The sequence below is a fragment of the Vulpes lagopus genome, chromosome 18, assembly GCF_018345385.1.
Source record: "Vulpes lagopus strain Blue_001 chromosome 18, ASM1834538v1, whole genome shotgun sequence".
NCBI classification, from domain to species: domain Eukaryota; kingdom Metazoa; phylum Chordata; class Mammalia; order Carnivora; family Canidae; genus Vulpes; species Vulpes lagopus.
The window spans coordinates 46,496,579-46,516,149 of record NC_054841.1 but is presented as its reverse complement, the minus strand read 5'-3'; the positions used below and the strand labels follow the sequence as shown (position 1 = coordinate 46,516,149).

At 41.1% G+C, this 19,571-nt stretch overlaps 1 protein-coding gene and 1 long non-coding RNA gene across 2 annotated transcripts; one reads left to right on the top strand and one right to left on the bottom strand.

Annotated features, from left to right (window-relative positions):
• Positions 1–8,278: 8,278 nt before the first annotated feature.
• LOC121477799 lies at positions 8,279–14,624 on the bottom strand. The gene is made up of 3 exons (XR_005984379.1): positions 14,337–14,624; positions 10,345–10,557; positions 8,279–8,329 (listed from the first exon to the last, which is right to left on the bottom strand). It is a non-coding gene; the product is annotated as an uncharacterized LOC121477799 (long non-coding RNA).
• An 863-nt stretch (positions 14,625–15,487) lies between these two features.
• On the top strand, positions 15,488–18,633 carry LOC121477878 (ubiquitin-40S ribosomal protein S27a-like). Its single transcript, XM_041732404.1, has 2 exons — positions 15,488–15,514; positions 18,204–18,633. The coding sequence occupies exons 1-2, from the start codon at positions 15,488–15,490 to the stop codon at positions 18,585–18,587; spliced, it is 411 nt and encodes a 136-aa protein (XP_041588338.1). The 3' UTR covers positions 18,588–18,633.
• The last annotated feature ends 938 nt before the right edge of the window (positions 18,634–19,571 follow it).

The following is a 19,571-nucleotide window of genomic DNA, read 5'->3' as shown; positions in this document are numbered from 1 at the left end:
CATTGAGCAATGTTCTGTCGTCAGATTCCCATGAAGGCTGGTAACACAACTAACATTTTTCAAATAGCCATGGGAATGGTGTAACCACCAAGAATAAAAATTATTTTGTTGACTTTGCAGCCCCATTGTCTAAGTGATGAAGGACCCATTGTAACTGGTAGTTCACAGATCCCATTTCTGACTGTGCCTATGTGCAGATAGAGGTGTCAAAAATATATGGCTGTAGTTTGAGGGTCTTAGTAACATAATCCCAACAGTCTCTGGTCCCCACAGGGAGCTTAAGTTCTACAGAGAGTCTGTCCTGCCTGAAGGCCAGGGAGCTGGGCTTTGAGACATCTTATCAGTCTGTCATGGCTCCAGTTTGCTCTGGGGTGACAAGACACAGCCCAGAGACCCTATGGGAAGCTGGCGCAGGAACAGATTCACCGAAATTTTGTCATGGAGAGCCCTTCCAACAGGCCCCCAGGCATCCAGTAAAACGTACCCCTGGGGGGCTCTGGATCAGCCACCAGCAGCATCTGCTCCAGGGTTTTCTGTAGAAACATCTCAAATCTCACTCAGCTCTGCAGCCCCTGATGTGGAGGCGCAAGGTGTGGCAGGCAGGAGGTGGGGAATGGGAGAAAGGAGGCAGTAGAGGGCTCTCTGTATCCCTAACTACTGAAGTTTGCCTTTGAATATCTACTTTCTGCCTCAGGAGACGTCTCTCTTCATTTACCTCAAAATTTGAGTCACACGTGGTGCAGCACGGCCGGATACATCATAATTGGCATTGTGGGTGTCTCGTCCCTCACAACCCTGGGAGATGGAGGGGCAGTGTATTCATGTGAGGTGGAATGCATCTCTTTTTCTCCTTTGCATTTTCATTGTTTTCTCTACCCCACCACTAAGCATTCTTTGATCAGAATTAAAGCCCAACTTCTAGGGACAAGTACTACTAATGCTATGGAGACAACAGAGCCTAAATCTATACTGAGGAACAGCTAGGTGTGCAATTAGCAAGGCATTCGTTCCTCATGGCAGTCCTCAGTGCTGACTGTCAGGTTGATTTCTCGCCTGCTCCTCAGGAAGCTTGCAGCATCCCCCAGGATTATGCGAGATCCTAGAGGCTGCTCTCTCTGATTTCCTCGGGAAAGGCACTGCTCTTGATGAAATTCTTAGTAATCATGCAGTCTCCCCATACCAACAATAACAATGACAATCTCTGACATTTTTATAGGGAAAGGTCATAATTTCTGTTCTTGTTAAGATGGCCTATTAAGACTGCTATTTTGAGCCTCTGTTCACTCAACAAATGAACACTAACTATCTCTCAAATATAGCTCTGGATTAGAATGCAATGGAGGTAGAGGGGGGAAAAAAGGGCAAAAAGTCACATACCAGGATTTGAGTGGAAGTATGGCATGTGAGCTTCCAGAGGACTTTGAGGGAATTTCTGAAGATTTTGACAAATGTTGCTGCAGGGAATGAATTTGATCCCCTTCAATGGTAAAATGGTAGACTCAAACAACCATCGAATTCCTCTCTGATCACTGCACTGACTGGGCTGGTGTTCCTTGAGTTTACCTCATGCAGATAGTAGAACACAAGGGATCATGGATTATTTTATTTGGGTCCAGCTACACACACAAACATGCATGATATATGTATGTACACATATCTAGATATAAACACGTATATATATATGTATGTGTGTGTATATATATATATATATATATATATATATATATAGTCTTACTTAATCTTCAGCTAATCCTATGATCTAGATGTTGTACTTTACAGAAAACTGGGACTTCCTGATATTAAGTAGCTGTGCACTTTATATCAAATCTTGTGCTTCTTTCATCACATTTTACTGAAATCTCTTGATTTTACCAAGAACCATTACTATCCATCAAGAACTTCCAAACAAATTGAGAATATATTAGATAGAATCTTCCAATAGCGAAGGATAGAAATCCCAATTCAAATAGGCCTAAGCAAGGAGACAAATGTACTGATTCATAGAAGTGGGATGACCACGACCAGTTGTCATCAGGATTTAAGTTCTCAAATGACACCATTATGATGTGTGCCTCCATCGCTTGACCCTGCTTCCACATATTAATTTTATCCTTAGGCAATCTCTCAGGAAAGATGAGTTAGAACAGATGAAAGAATGCCAATATTCGACTACCTGTTTGATTGGCTCTGGTAGCCACCACCCAGGTAGAAGGATCAGAGACATGAATGCACTTTCCCCAGATGCTCCCCTGCCTGAAAAATCTCATTTTCTATTTATACAAAATCCAAATGTTTGTTCTTCATTCTCTCACCTTTGCTCTCATGTTCCATCTTGCACAAATCTCTGAACTTTCTTTTAAAGCAAGAACAAGTTTTGTCCTGCCACCAGGGACTCTTAACTCTATTTACATGTTTGGTTTCTTCTAATTATAATACAGGGACAGAGTATCAGAGTAACCAGGGCGGTAGTCAGTGAAGCTTGTATTTAACAAAACTTTATACTCTACTCAGTAAAATACTGGATACTGGGCTCTCTTAATACTAAGGGTTGTAGGAAGGTGAAATCATTGATAAGTCTACCAGCCAACTCTCTAAATAGTGACTATTATCCCCAAAGTCTGCTTTACCTGCATGCTTTTGTCTAAATTTACTATCTTGGCATATTTTTTTCTATTCCTGACACCTTTCTTTCCCCCAATTCAGTGGATTCCCCACCTGACTCATAGGGAGTGTCTACTCAACAAAATCCCCTTTGGCTCTGCAATGCAGGGATGGGGCTTTGGGCATACCAGGACTGAGACAATTCTGAAAGATGAAGAGAAGATAGGACTATATTGAGAGAAATCCACAGAACCAAGTGACTTGCAGTCCTATACAGGCAAGGGAGAATAGTTACAAAGCAAATTTTCCCTGTAGCACCCCAGAGTAACCTCAAAGGTAGAGGCAATGAGCCTGGATTAAGTGGCCTGTGGGCAGCAAAACACTGGAGGGTAGAACAGCTGTGCTAGGGTCTGTTTCTCAGAGGGACTAAAGCAACAGAGCAGTATGTATGAAAGTGTTGAGTAAACTTCCTGGGATCACTCACTGTCAAATAAACTACTTGCACTGGAATCCTTATTTCATGATCTCTTTTTTGGGAGAATTCAATCTGAGATGGCATCTACCTCTACTATACCATTATGCAGGCACCAAGGAAATACCGAAAGCACAAAGAGGCAACAGTGAATTCCACTTACAGGGAGTTCCAAAGAAGACCTCCTGGAGGTGGTGACATCAGAATTGAGGGAAGAACGGTCACTGAAGGTTTTGAAGATGAGAAAATGCAGGCACATAAAGCAGAGAATGAGCTCCATGAGCTTCCTCTCTGCAGGTCTTATTTATATAATACATATGCACATATGTACATGCATACATGCATGGAGCCCAGGGCTGAGGGCAGGAGGCCTAGAAATGTCCCATGTAATGTCCTAGGTGGCAGAGTTCAGGGCAATCATCACATGTAGTTGCCCCATGAAAGAGGAACTGTGACCCTCACTGGGAGGTGGGGGGTGGGAGGGTGGCATGAGCTGGGATATACATGAAGCCCAAGAAAAGTACCCTGGAACATTAATCTCTCACCAAAAGCGCACAAGCAACAGGTAATAATTTACCTGGTAATTGAAATGTTTAAATAATACAAAAGGAAATGTGGATGTGCTATGGAATAGAATGTAATCTGTAGAAATTTAAAAAATAAGCACCAAAGAAGTGCTCTGGTGGTAGCAGGCTACTCCAGACTAAATGCTCAAGACTCTAGAGAATATTATACATCCAAATCCTCTGACGTTAGAAGATGGATATTTGAGTGAAAATTCTAAAAAGTTCTCTGGAAAAGTATTGAGCCAAGAGCCCAGCTTCAAGTTTACATCTGTCCCTTAGTTTTGTAAGGTTATAAATTCATTTTTGAGTTCAACTAAAATAAGGAGTATGCCTCTTATGGGCCATATATTGGCGATGCTGAGAGAGTATCATCCAGGCTCTGATTCTCTGGGCACAGACAAGCGGGTGCCCTAGAAAACACCCTTGGCCCATGCTGGAGGTCCCCAGTGGTTAGTTCCAGGTCTTTCTGCCTAAGAACTTCCTCTGGCTGAGAGTGTGCTTTGCCCGAAGCTTGAAGGGGGCGAGACATGCCAGGGAGTTCATGTTTCAGAAGCAACCTCCTAAAAATGAGGCACCTAGTTCATTGTTCAGTAGATTAATGGACCAGCTTCCTTGCTCTTTAGTGGGATAATTCTCTGAGGTGTGTCCTTACAATGAGCCCCACTATCCACAGGCAGAAACTGAGTAGTGCTCACCTTTCCATGTTCCTCCTTTCTTCCCATCTCCCACTGGTGGCTCCCCAGGTTCTGTCCCAGGTTAAGTGTTAAGCATTAGAATCTTTGTTTCACAGCCTGTTTTAATGGGGGAAGGGTGAGGTGAGGAAGTAAGCAGCATCTGTCATGCACTGTGAGAAGCTGTAATGGTTGTGTTATGCAAAACTAGGAAGCCCAAAGAGAGAATAACAATTTCCAGGGCAGAGTGATGAGGTGGGGGGCAGGGAGTGCAAAGTAAATTTCTCAGATGTGGTACCTTTACAGCTTAGTGAGACATGATGAGTTGGAGTTCACCACACAGTTGCAAAGATGAGAGGGGTATGCAGAAATAGAGGGGAGAGGATGCAAGGCCATAAGGCATGAGGACCCTTGTTGACCTGAGGAGCAACAAGATCCTATTGGAGGCTTCATTTATTTCCTCTGCACAGTGGGGGCACAGGGCCAAATAGCCTTCTAGAACCTGTTGATCCCTAGTATATTTTGTAATTCCAGCTTGAGCTCTCACTCGGGGAAAGTGACAGAGGCCAGGATTGTGGACTACCGACTCTGCCAGGAGCCCTTCAAAGAATTGTGTTTAGCAGCACGAAGTAGAAGCAAAGGAGAAAGAGGGAGGGCAGACAGCCAGCATCCCTCCAAAGGGCCTGCTTTTAATTTAAGCCACATTGGTGATAAGTCTCAGTTGATCAGAATACACAAGAAGAGGTAGACAGGCTGTTGATGGCTGTGACTTTGGAGGGGGGGAAACTGAGTCTGGAGGAGGAAAAGAAGGAATCTGGGGGCAGGAGAGAGTAAGAGAGAGTATATCTTCAAATGGAAAACCTGCCTTAAAAACTGAATGAGCTAAATAGAATTATGAGCAGAAGGAGCCTAGACGACAGCTTTCTCCAGAGGCTTTGGGGTGCAGGGTGGGTGGAGATGGCTTCATGCTGCTCTTCTTGGAGTGGTCCTCCCTCATGAATGAAATACTGCCATGCTTGCTGGATATCTTACCACAGTGGGTTTAATAGCCATGAGTCAAGGTGCAGAATTTATACAATATTGAAAAGGAAACTACTTGGATTTATTCAGGTGCACACCAGATGTTGTGCTGGCATTCGCCCTGCTAGGAGGGACTCTTGGAAATCAACTGCAGGCCCTGGAATCCCACACTCCTTTCTCAGTTAACCCTTAGGAGACCACAGCTACCAACCCTGACACCATCTGTGGCCAGGAGGGACTGATGGTCAGGCAGTCAGCAACATTTATTTGATGTTCTATGTGCAGAGCCATGCCCAAAGCATGATAGGTAATATGTGAGAAGTATCATGAGGGATCTCTGTGTTGCAAAGAATTTATTTAATCTGTGTGGTAGAATCTACATATAGGATAAACAGTTGTGATAATTTGCATGTTGAGATTCATTTAACTAATCATAAGATCCTCCATTAGGGAAAAAATGTCAATTGTGTATCTGCATTCTCAGAGTTTTCATCTATGTGGTTGGGGACCCTAATCTGGAGGTTCACAGAAAAAGGGGATCATGCTTTAGCCTCCTTTATATCACTTCCCCTACCCAAAGGCCCAAGTGATGTACACAGCAGGGGTCTAATAGATGTTCCTATAATGAAATTCCTCAAGGGATCTTGGGTCACTCTTTGTGGGCTTCATGGTTCTGTCCATGTCATGTGATATCTCTGGGCCACGGTTTTCTCATTTGTAAAATGAGAGGTATTTCCAAGATGAGGTCTTCTCTTTCTCCTCCAAAAAATAACATAAAATCCAAACCTGTCCTAGGAAAGTAGCCAGTGAAACCCACATAGGATGAATTCAGCTGTCAATTCAGGTTTAAAGTAGTATTCGCCATGGAAAGCATGTCCTCTTGTGGGCATGGCCTAAGAGTGTCCCTACAGTATTTCCCCCCATCTTGTTTCGGTATGAACCATGCAGCATGGCCCTCATTACTATAGAGCAAGGGAGCACTTGAAAATTGGTTTCACTGACCACAGGAGAGGACAAGGCTCTGTGGCCTCAGCAAAGCCCTAAGACCTTAATGCTTTGGGTGATATTTGTATTAAATGTTTGCTTAAGGAGTCTCATAGGTAAGAAGAAAATCCAGAGCTATTGGAAATGACCCCAAAAAGTGATCATTAGAATTAGAAGACAAAAATATAATGGAAGAAAATTATTTTCTATGCCATATTGATCAAGGCAAAGCTATCTGAATCTGGAAGTTTTGGAATGTTTTGGCATAAAGTCCTTGTGGCATCTTTATAGATGTATTACCATGAGGAGAAGTCACCCATGATTGTGTCTGTCTTTCAGGTGAAATATGTATTTCTCCCATTCAATCACTGGCTCTGTTAAAATTATCAGTCATGACTCTTTGATACCCTGGACACTGGTGGGCTGGACTACCTAAGCTGAACGAATCAGAGTCTTCTATGAAAATTCTTTTAATTAGCACTGATATGGAGGGTCCTAGTTCCTCCATGTTCCCAGCATTGCAAGGAGACAAGTCCCAGCATTCTGGAAGAAGCCCTAACTCCAGCTTCCTCTGACAGCCAACCAGGAATGAAGAGGCAAGCATGCAAAGAGAACAAGGACAGTGGACAGTTCTAGTCCTTGGTCACCTCTAGGGCCAACTTCAGCCCCTACTCTACAACTTCTTTCTTGAGGTTTGGGGTTCTTTTATCCCCTCTCCTATTTTAAAGTGTCTTTCTTTCATTTGCAAATGTAGAAATCCAAAATGAAAGAATTCCTGCTCTGTGTGTAGGCACACACCTTCTCAGAGGTCTTGGAATAATAATTTTCCGTTTATTCCACCCTCAGGATCTAGATTGCTCTGCCTCTGCTTCCATCTGTGGCTGCTTGACCCAGGAAGGCTGGAAGAAACAAATGAGTTTTCCTATTGAGATAAAGGTGCTGAACATTCTTCCTATAGCATCTCTAGAACACTCTAAGAAGGTGAACCAGCTCAGGCATCCAGGAGTTGTGATTTCATCCTTGTTCAAATAGCCACCCTTCTAGGTGGCTGGCAGAAGGTAAGGACAGATGCACAAAAATGTCAGAAGCAGGTTAGATCTGCCTTTGCACAGCACGTCAAGAGATCTTTAGGATAAAATGGAAGAAATGATGACAAGAGAGACCGATCAATGAATTGTGTTGGACTAGACAAACTCATCTGTACCCAAACTAGGTGAAACAATCATTCATCATTTTAAACAGATTTTAGTCTACTGTAGTGGCTTCTCCATGGATCAAGAAGGTACTGGACATAGTCTTTTTATGGGATGTGTAATATTTCTTATAGGATTTCTGACGAGATGTTGAAGGCCAGAGAATATTCAGGAAATTATCTCCTGGTAACTGAGACCAGAGAGAGTCTACAAACACCTGACTCTTAGCATTTCTAAGATCTTATTCAATAAGTATTTGAAACTACTGCCAATTTTCAAGGCTCTTGCTTTAGCATGTGTTTAAGATTCAAGAAAGAAGCAAAGAGAATATCCACCTGTGAGCTGGAGCACATATCAGGGATTTTGAAGGCTTTCCATCCCTCATGGAGTACAGTTAGAACTCTACAGGAGTATCAGAAAACCTTCCATGGTTGGGCTTCTTACACATTTCCAGCTGCATCTTCCTTTTTTATTTCTTGCTTTTTATTTCTGTTTACTTCCTGTGTCCTTTTGAGGATTTGCTCTTTAGGGTAAAGAGCAATGGTTATACTTCTAATGGTTGAAGTATAAAATCATATTAGCAATTCAAAGGAACATTTGGCAATTTAAAAAAAAATTTTTATTTATTTTTATTATTTTTATTTTTATTATTTTTTTTTTTATGATAGTCACAGAGAGAGAGAGAGAGATAGGCAGAGACACAGGCAGAGGGAGAAGCAGGCTCCATGCACTGGGAGCCCGACGTGGGATTCCATCCCGGGTCTGCAGGATCACGCCCTGGGCCAAAGACAGGAGCTAAACCGCTGCGCCACCCAGGGATCCCTAAAAAAATTTTTTTTAAAGATTATATTTATTTATTCATGAAAGACACACACATACACACAGAGGCAGAGACAGAAGCAGACTCCACGCGAGGACCCCGATGCGGCACTCGATCCTGGAACTCCAGGATCATGCCGTGAGCCAAAGGCAGACACTCAACCACTGAGCCACCCAGGCGTCCTAGCAATTTTCTAGTAAAGTTAAACTTTACTATATACCCTATGATCTGCCTATTACTCTTTCAGGTGTAAACCCTAAAGACATTCCCATCCCATGCAAGGAGGAATGTTCATTGAAAGCACTTTTTATTTTTATTTCTTATTTTTTGGTGATTGCTTAGATGTTTTTTATTTGAGTATAGTTGACACACAATGTTACATTATTTTCAGGTATACAACATAGTGGTTCAACAGAAGCAGCATTTGTTTCAAAAATGAAATAATCTAAATGTCCATTCATTGGCAATGAACTAGAGGTATATTTTAATTCCTACACAGTTATTAAAATCGGTAAACTGCATCTACTTATTTCAGCATAGATGACTTTGTAAAATCTAATGTTGGGAAATAAAGCAAATTGCAGAAATATTATATACAAATAATACCTCATTCATATAAATTAAAAAATGAAACATTCTTTATGGGAACATACATATATTGTGAATTTTAAGATATAGATCAGTGGTATGTGAACCACCTTCAGAATAGAAGTTTTTTGGTAAAAGAAGCCAATGGGATACCAGTGAGTTATGGTATCAATGAACACTGTGTGTCTTATTTTAAGATTGTCCAAGCAAATATGGTACCATTTTTTTAAAGCTCCTTTGAAAAATGTGAGTGATATGCGCATGGATGCTTGTAATATTCATCAGTAAACTCTGAAATATTTAATAATTGAAAAGGTTTGGAAAGAACTAAGATCTGATAGAACAGCAAATAGAAATAAGCAATGGATGTAATATTAATATAAAATAGTGCAGAATTAAAGGGTAAAACCCAAGCAGAGAAAAACTTCTACTTTATTTTCACCTTCTATTTTAATTTATATCTTCTCTGTTTAGGACTTTAATTTTGTGATCATATTGCATGTTTTTATAAACCACCTCAAACTTTTGTAGGATAAGGCAAAGTTTAAATAAACCAATAACACATCTCACCCTTTTCATAACTAAATAATTAATCCCAGTACTTCTAAGGCATATTATATGCCTTCTACTATTATTTTGGTTGTTTTAATTATATAGAGAGGGTCATTATTACTTGTGGCTAAAGGATAAGTCTTGAAGACATTTAGGATGAGATCAACAAACTTCTTTAAAGGTCCAGGTAGTAAATATTTAGGCTTCACCTGCCAGAGAGTCTCTGTTGCAACTATTTGATGATGTATTGCAGCAGGAAAGCAGCCATAGACAAAATGTAAATGAATGGGTGTAGTTGTGTGACAATAAAACTTTATTTACAAAAGCAGGCAGCAGGCTGAGTTTGGCCAAGCATCATAAATTTGCCACCTCTGATTTAGGAGACAGTATTCTCCAAGGGATTTTATAGGGCCATCCTGAGGAGCCTTTCAAATTGTGCCCTCCTTGAAGAAGCCACAAGAAAAATCATACCTTGGTTCTTTGTATAGTATGAACAAAAGCTTTGACTTCCAAAACTGAGTGGAATAGGGATTTTCTTATATTTATTTTTATTTTAAGCAGCTCTTCATCTGTATAATTTCAGTTTTTCCCCTTAAAGTAGTACATCATTATTTCCAGAGATTACACATTTTCTTTAAAGTCATTAAATTTGTGACTTGGGTAAGTCTCAGGGAAATTTTGTCCAAGAACCTGTGGAGACCTAACTAGAGAGAAGACTCATTAACAGTGACTTGCCCAAGATGGGGTTCCTGCAATATCCTGCTGTAGCACTCGGCTGCAGCATCCAATTGTCAGGTCCCACCCCTACAGACTCCCATGAAGCAGATAGTTAGCCAACCACCCAAGAGTATGAAGAGAGAGAAAGAAAAATACTCACTTATTTACTGTTTCTTTCATTCATTTGACCTATATTCGCTGAGCATCATTTATGGATCTGACCATGCTGGACATGGAGAATATAAGGATGAACAAAAAAGTCATTGTGTCTTCCCCCATAGAACTCAAATCAGCATCTCTGCAGCAGGGATTTGGATGGAGAATGTCAGATATTAAAACAAACCAGGGCTCTCATGTAGCTGGCAGTTCCCATCTAGATTGAAAGATGATAGGAAAGGAAAAGCAAAAGCACATTTCAGGTAGCATGTACATAAACCATAAAGGTAACAATTTGAAATCTTCTGATGGTCATGGACACCTGAATGTGAAAGGATCTTGTACATTGTCCAAAATGTTGATCTTATGGGAGAAACTTTCTATCTGAAATTCAAGGGGGACTTTTACCCGAATAGGATTAGTGGTATTTTCATGATTATATTATTACTTAACTTTATGAGTATTGCCAGCTGACCTTAGGTGATTTTATTGTGCAGAAGTTAGGAGTCTTTTGATGGAAAATGGTAGCCTCCAAAAAAATTAGATGTGGATGGCTCTTCCTACAACCTGGCTCCTAGCCACAATGAAAATCAGTTTCAGATAAAATTCTGACACACATACAGACTTTTAAAAATAAACAGTTATTGTCAGGCAAGCCCAGAAGTAGCTCCTATAAGCTGTTATGCTGCTCAATGAATTTCTCACTCTCTGTCCTTGAGATAATATGACCACAGCCTCATTTGGAAGGTTTGTGTAAGGTGGCCTTCCAAGGTCTCACAGACAAGCTTTTGCTAATAATGTGGCTGATTTCAGGCAGACAGAACCCTATGGATCCCTAGTTGCATATAGAACAAAAAAAGGTCAAGCCTCAGAATTGTCAGCCCTCTGGTTGCATGTCCCTGTTTATGCAGGAGTACACCTCTGCAAGATTTTGCCAATCTACATACCTTGATTACCTTCAATTTCACCAAATACGAACACATTTTTAATGTGTATCAGCTTACTAACAGGCCACAAATTTCACTGAAAATACACTTTATAATAACCAGCTTTAGATAGTATTTGAAATGTAAATAAAAGGAGCTTTTGTTATCACTGTCTCTGGAGATTGGCTGCCTCTCTAATGGAAGGGAAGTGTGGCTCCTTGGTGGGAGCACCATGAGTACTTGAATTGTAACTCAACCCAAGCAACAGGCACGTAATTTTACATCTCTCTTTCTCTCTTTGTGCTCAAGTATTATAAAGTAAATTATGGGTAATACAGCAATCATGGAAGCTTATAAACACATGCTTACTATCTATACTTTTAATAATTCATTTACATAATTACTGAGACCTGGGGAGAAAATGGTTATTTTTTTTAAGAGGAAGGGAGAAGGTAGAGTGTAACAGTAATCAAATCGGGGAAATAACCATTAATAAGCACCCCTGACACATACAGATAACAGATGATTGATAGATGATAGATAGATAGATAGATAGATAGATAGATAGATAGATAGATAGACACGTTGAATAAACAAGTTGTAGGCAGAGCAGCTTGTAGTGGTTGTATCTAAGACATGTACAGCATAGACTATTAGTAAAGGCATTGTCTTCACAGGGCTACTGTGAACAATGACAAATCTGAACTTAAAGCCATCTTCCGATGGCCATCTTCTGCCCTATAACAAAATCTGAAAAATCCTAGACAAAGAAGTAATGTAATGTGCTTCTTTGGTGCTGAATGCTTCAACTCCACCACCACATTAGCCCTTTCCACAAGCCCATGTGGTAAGCACTATAATATTCATTGAGGAGATGGGTGGCTACTAAGCCCTCTGCCCAGTGTCATTCAGTTGGTGAATGGCTGAACTTGTTCTCATCCAGTCTGAGTGAGTCCAAGTCCATGATCTTTCCATTCTACTACACTGAGCTTCTGGTTCCCTACCAATGGGACTTGAAGCTTATCCAGCTCTTCTAAATCATGTGTGGGTGTTGGCTATGATGTGCATTTTTCTATGATATGCATCTGTTACTGCAGATTGTTCTAGGTGTGTCTTTTTATCATGTGAGTTCTTCCCAAGGCCAGCTAGATATGGCTCAGAGTCATGGACATTTTAATTTGTGAAATGTAAAAATGTCCACTATTTTGTCAGATAATTGATGAGATCAATTTACAAGTTTGCCATGGACCAGATTTTTCCTTCTTCTCAGGTCCCCATTTCTAAGCCCCTTTTAAGCTTATTATTTCTGGGAAGTTTGAAATTTTATTTTTTTATTTTTTATTTTGAACTTTCTCAACTTTGCTTATTTCCAGTTCAAATCATTTTTATCATTACTGACTCCATCCTTCTCTGCTATATTTAAGGAATAATGATCTCTTTCCTTGTCAATGAGAAGCCTTTGCCTTTGAATCCAGCTTTCTTTCCTCCTGAGGACTATAATCTATTCATTATCAACATTGATTTTCAACCTCTACTGTGCTTTGGAATTCTTCTCCTTGACCAATAGAAGATGATGCTCCCTGACAGAAATCAGGATTCTTTCCACCCTATAACTACCACCCCCATCTTTCCCTAATCTTTCTGTCCTAATACATTTTGAGACTCAGCCTTTCTGAAGGTTTGTGCTGTATCTTGTTTCACTTATGTATTTCCCAATCTTATGCCCCATTCCCCACTCAGATAATCTGATCTAAAGGTTAAACACTAGATAGACAACACTTGCTCTTGTGCTTGCCTTGATTTTGCCTCTGTGGTATATTAACATTTAAATATTGGTTTGGACAGCTCCAAAGGATAGAAGATATATATGTGGCTTGTTCACTACTGTAGATTCAGCATATAGTGAATGTGCAAGAAACATTTGTTGAATGAAAGATTCGATAAGAAATGAAAAGCCACCAATATAAGATGTAAAAATAAAAACAACTAAACTAAAATGTGACTCAATATTTAACTCTTTGGTATAAAAACCAAATTTTCAGATCATGTTTTGCATTTCATTGGTTATGTATGGATACATAACCCAACAGTGGTTCCTTTAGTCTACCTGGAGGCAGGGGCATTTAGTTATCACAATAGCAGGAACTTCTTGCTTTTGCTTCCTACTGGAAGCACAGTACCTGACATGTGGTAGGCACTCAATAAGTATTTGTGCAAAGAATGAGTTAATAAAGAATAATAAGTAAGTTGGTCTCCCTTCTCACTGACTCTAAAGTCCTAGGCCAGACCCTAAGAATCACATAATGGAGACAGTCAAACGTCATGTTTGTAGATGTCAAAGCAGTGTATAACCCAAAATGTGGCTGACTCCTTTTCCCTGTGGTCAGATCAAGCTGTGAGTGGATATCATAACACAAGAAACCGTAAGATACTTGCTTCTGTGTGTTGTGGTAGTGCCTGCTGGGACACGTAGAATAAATTTTAAAAATACAAATAAAACTAAAAAACTATAGATGTGCTACACATTTTTAAAAATAACTTGAATAGAACACAAGCCATAAAACAAAACACTCTCTTTTATGGGGATTTATAGACAGGAGAAATCTGTGTGGATGGGGATTATGTATATGGGTATTGTATATATGTGTGTTTTGTGTATTGATAGACAAGAGGAGATTCCAGCAACATGTCCTGCTACATAACAGATGACACCTATGGGCACATAGGCACACTGGTGCACAGGGACACACACACGTGTGCATGTACATACACACGTGCACGCACACACATGTACACATGCATCACAGACATGCTGAATCAAAGGATGGGCGCTATGTAGGTAAAGTTAGATGAAGAGTACTAGTACAGTCCTCACTCTTAAAGGTCAGATAGACTTTATGTTTGTTTGGTACCTTTACAGTCCTCCCACAAACAAAAGTTAAACATTGCACTGCTAAGTCTGAGTCAGATCACAAAGATTGAAATTGCAGCAGCAGCACTCCCGCTCCCACCACCACTAACAATCACCAGAAGCATTCACAGCCACACTATTGCAAATTTACCCACGCACCTTGAAGCATAGCAGCTAAGTGGGGATAGGGAGTGACCGCTAGCCCCACCTAGAATTTTCTGCTCCTCTGTGCTTCTGGCTCCAGATTTTGTGCTGCCACCATGCTGGGCAGGTCCACCTAGATGCTCTTTTGCTGAGGGGACAGGTAAGGTGCATGGTCTCAGCAGGCGTTGCCCCCAGGGAGACTTGGGGTTGACTCCTGACAGGAGTTCCCATCCTGATCCGTACAAAGGTTATTCTTTGGCACTTGGTTTGAAGACCAGCAGAAGAGAGGGCCTTTTATCCTTCTCTTTAATTGGATATGCCTTTCAGTCCCCATTCTGAGCTAATGAGGAATGTCTCAGAGCCTCAGAGGGAACATGCCAGCTGTGGGGAAAGATCACAGACTAGGACCTCGGGCACCACAACCACGTTTGTGTTTCTTGTTTGGCATGGTTCTGGGTTTCTACAGGCAGAACGGAGTGCATTTCATGTTGGGAATGTCGAACATAGGCCAAACACTAGGAACAGAGGAGGAAAAGGAACCGATCTTATCTCCTTCTTAGCAAATCAGAACAGATGGAACTATAGGAAGCCACTTCACACTTTTTCCTTAATTTTTTTTTCAAATTACATAACTTAATAAAATATTCAATTTAAATATCCTGAAGTGTGTTGGTAAAGGCTGCACAGAAACCTGTGCTAGAAAGAGTCTTGAGTTAGAAATGGGAAAACATGTCCAAGCCACCCAAAGCAACTTAAAATTAGTGGATTTAAAAATCAGTCCCAGAAGTGAACCTTTGGAAAAGCTACATACTCCACAACCAGTGCTCCTGCTCATGGCTCATGAGTGGTGGCCCTGCAGGTGGACACAGAGCACCTCTCACCTAACAAAGAACAGATCCTGGAAAGTTAGTGGGGGAATCGCTTCAGCAAATGGCTGTAAAGGTGGGGAAGTAGGACCAGTGATAGAGGAGACCAGTGTATGGGAAGAAGGAATATGGATGCCCTTGACCAAGGAACTCATGATACAGGTGTAAAGTGTCAGGAATGCGGAGTGGGAAGTGGAAAGCATGAGTCATGTGAGAAAGGGAGTCATGGAAATGAGCTTAGGAGTGGAGTAAGCTGAAAAATGCCATCTGTGGTGTTGGTGGAAATAAGGCTGGCAAAGGATGAGCCAAGGCCTCCAGGTGGTCCAGGTGGGTGGGCCTTGATCATTGCTGTATGATGTACTGTGGACAGGTTCAACTCTCAACCTCTGTTACACACCACTCCAGGAACATCAGCAAAGCAAAAGGGAGAGGGAAGATTTCAAGGGCAGTATTTGGTCATAATCACTTTGTCTCTGTGGAGACTGTAACCAGAACTGCACATTAGCAAGATGATCTAGGCACAGCCGCCACACTCAGTGCCTCCCTCGTGAAGTCCTCCAGGAATGCAATTTGAAAACATGGTGTCCAAGCACCCATTCATTTATTTATTTCCTCAATCATTTGTGCCAGTCACTGTTTAGGGCATGGAGGAAATAGCAATGACAAAAATAGAAAAATACCTTGTTTCCATGGATTTTACACTCCAGTGTGAGGGAAAGGATGATAAATAAAAATACATGTCAGAGCAGTTGGTATGAATGAAAGCAAAGCAAGGTAAGGAGAAAGGAGGTTTTATGTTCCCCCGATGGGCCAGCAGGGATGAGGCAATGCAATACCATTTGAGCAGAGACCCGAATGAAACAAGAGACTGAGTCAGGAAGATATCTGGGGACAAAGCATTAGAGCAAAGGGTATAGCAAATGCAAAGCTCCTGAAGGGAGCATGCTTGATGCACTTCAGGAATAGCGAGGAAGGCAGGGGTTTGGGCTGAGTGGTCAATGTGGCCCAAAATAGGAGCTTGGGGGTCACAGGAAGGATCTTAGAGTTTATTCTTTAGTGAGATTGGGAATCATCTACATGTTTGGGGAGAGTTGCCACATATCTTAACTTGTACTTTTAAAACAAACACTTTGACTGTTTGAAAGGTCATCAGAGGCCATTGCAAAAGCCAAGGCTGGAGAAGGTGGTAAAACTGGCAGGATTTCTGAGTGAATGCTGGATGTTGGGTCCAAGTGAGAGTTAAGGATGTCTGTGAGGAGTAGTGGCACCTTTTACTGAGGTTACTGGGCTGGAAGGTGTGGCAGATTTAGGACTTGGCAATAATACCCTTAAACTAACAGTTACACACTTGAGCGGAACACTTCTTTCCAAGGCTTTCTCTGTGTTATTCCAGAGCCGGACACGGTGAAAGGTGGCAGATGGTTGTTTCCTTCATTCTGTGACTCCGTAATTAGAGCCCTAGTTCCAAAACATTATTGTATATTTGACTTACCCAAAAAGATTGTTAAAAAATACAGACTCCAGAAAGCACCAGAAATTCTGATTCAGTGGGCCAGGATAGAGATCCAAAAAATAGAGTGTTTTTTTAGCAAATACCTAGGGAATGCTAATGCAAAGGAGTCTATGGGCCACACACTGAAAAACCCTACTGTGAGGAGGTGCACTTAATGGTTTTGCTGTCATCAAAAACAATGTGGGAAGAACACACTTCTCCTAGGTTGACCCAGTGACATCAGCCCAACCCACCTGGATAACTCATGTCAAAGATCTCATGGTATTGGCCCAGATGAGTCAAGCCTATTAGCAAAGATAACAGATCCTATTAGGAAGAAGGATAAATAGAGCAAGCCAAGCCAAAACTTAGAACACTCCTTTTCAGCTCATCCAGTTTTGAAGGGTTGGTTAAAGCAAGCCATGAGACGTCAAGGATGTTATTACCTGAACAGAAGATGGACTCGGTTGTTGAGTTCAAAGTGATGGGCTAAGAAATGAGCAGCCTTGAAGGGCTACTTTATGGTAAACATTGAGAATATCAGGGTCTCTTAGGTACCTGCTCTGATTTTTCTTTTCTTTTTTTAAGCTTTTATTTTATTCATGAGAGACACACACAGAGAGAGGCAGAGATGCAAGCAGAGAGAGGAGCCGGATGCAGACTCGATCCCACAACCCTGGGATCACACCCTGAGCCTAAGGCATATGCTCAAACACTGAGCTACTCGGGCATCCCTGCTCTGATTTTTCTAGCCAGCATTTATTTGAAGGTTGTAGAGAATGATGAAAACAGTTCCAATTAGGCCCCTTTTTATGGTCCTAATGTCAACTGAGGTAGATATAGTAATGATCACATCCAGGAAATTATGTGTGACCAGTGACTTTGCACAGGACAGTCATTAATGCAACTCTAAGCAGGTGATGGAACTCTGCATCATTTACAGAAGACTTGTGTCTGTGAGCCCACGGGCATGCTTCCTCTGGTTTGACATATCTACTGTAAGATCCTACATATTAAATGTGAGTCCAGAGCCATGGGTAAGCAATGCTGGCTAAAATACAGATTCCCAGGCTCTGGGCTAAATGTTTTGAACTGGAAACTGCAGAGGCTCCATACTTTTAAACAAGCTTTTCCATGTGATTCTGATACACAACCAGCCTGATACATCAACAATGAGGACAATTCCTCTAGAAAGACCTTCCCCAGGTGTTCTGCTTGATGTCTGATGTAGAAAACAGAAGTTGGATTTGGAAACCGGCATGCAACTGCCTTATCTTTTAAAACAGGTGATTCAAAAAAAAAAAAAAAAAACAGGTGATTCATGTTGGTGGGTGACTCGAGGTCATCCAACAATCCCTCCGCTAGCTAGCTATTCCTTCGACATCAAGTTAAGACAGAGGCCCACATGTGGTTTATTTTGCAATTTAACCATTAGAGAGAAGTAGCTAAACATTTGTGTCAGTGTGAAAGTCTTTAATGGTAGTAGCAGAGTATGATATGGAATCTCCAATTGTGTGATGATAGATTCAGGATAAGGAAGGAATCCCTCCTGATCAGCAGAGACTGATATTTGCTGGCAAGCAACTGGAGGATGGCCGTACTTTGTCTGACTACAACATTCAAAAGGAGTCCACTCTTCATCTTGTGTTGAGACTTCGTGGTGGTGCTAAGAAAAGGAAGAAGAAGTCTTACACCACTCCCAAGAAGAATAAGCATAAGAGAAATAAGGTTAAGCTGGCCGTCCTGAAATACTACAAGGTGGATGAGAATGGCAAAATCAGTCGCCTACGTCGAGAGTGCCCTTCATATGAATGTGGTGCTGGAGTTTTTATGGCTAGCCACTTCGACAGACATTATTGTGGCAAATGTTGTCTGACCTATTGCTTCAACAAACCAGAAGACAAGTAATTGTATATGGATTGATAATAAAAGAAGTGAACTGAAAAAAAAAAAATTGAGGCTCCTGCCGCGAGGCTCTCTGGGGAGCGTAGTTCTAGACCGGACTAAAACTCCTTGGGCTCAGCTTCAGTATAATTTTCCAAGCTTGTAGATAAGTGTGAGTTCAGAAGCCACAACCATAAGAGGCCAACACTGAATTATCTGCAGCAATACTGAGAGGCCAACGCCTTAGAAGAGGTAGGGCTCAAATTATGAGCAGATAAAGGCAAAAATGTCTTTGGGATATCATGAACTGTGGATATTAGAAGGAGTTTCTCTTTTTCTTATTAGTCTTAAACTTTTTATTTATTTTTATTTTTTGGTATATGGTTCTAGAATAAAAAAAACACTGTGATTCAGAAACACCTAGCATTTAATAGACAAACATGGTCGCAGAATGTGAAATTGCCATAGTGAAGAAACTGTGGTTTGTGCTCTTGGTAACATACTAAATCAGGCTTAGAATGTACCTGCTCGAATTTTCTGGAATATGAACCTCCTGCTGTTGACCTCTAAAGGCTCTGAATGACTTTTCTGGAGAAGTCCTAAAGATTATTAGAAATGCATGCCACCTCGGGAAGTGAAACATGGCTTCAAGCCCTCAAGTTGTGTTCTGGAGATGACCAAGCACAAATTGAATAGATTCTATACAGGCAGCAGAGCATTACTCACCTCAACACCTATGAGGGTCAACAGATGTCCAAATTCACATTTTTCTCTCAATTCCACCCTTTCCCCTACAGTATCTGATGCTGGACTTGCTGGATTCTCTCCAATGCTCTTATTCCTCCAACACATTAAAGACATAGTGCAATATCTGACATTTTAGAGATTTTCAAGTCTGGTATTTCCTACCTGAACATCTTCTTTCTGTCCTGTTTAGTCTTTCAGTGATGTCATGCACAGTCATGGCATCAATTATCAGCTATGCAAATCTTTCCAGAATTCTACTGT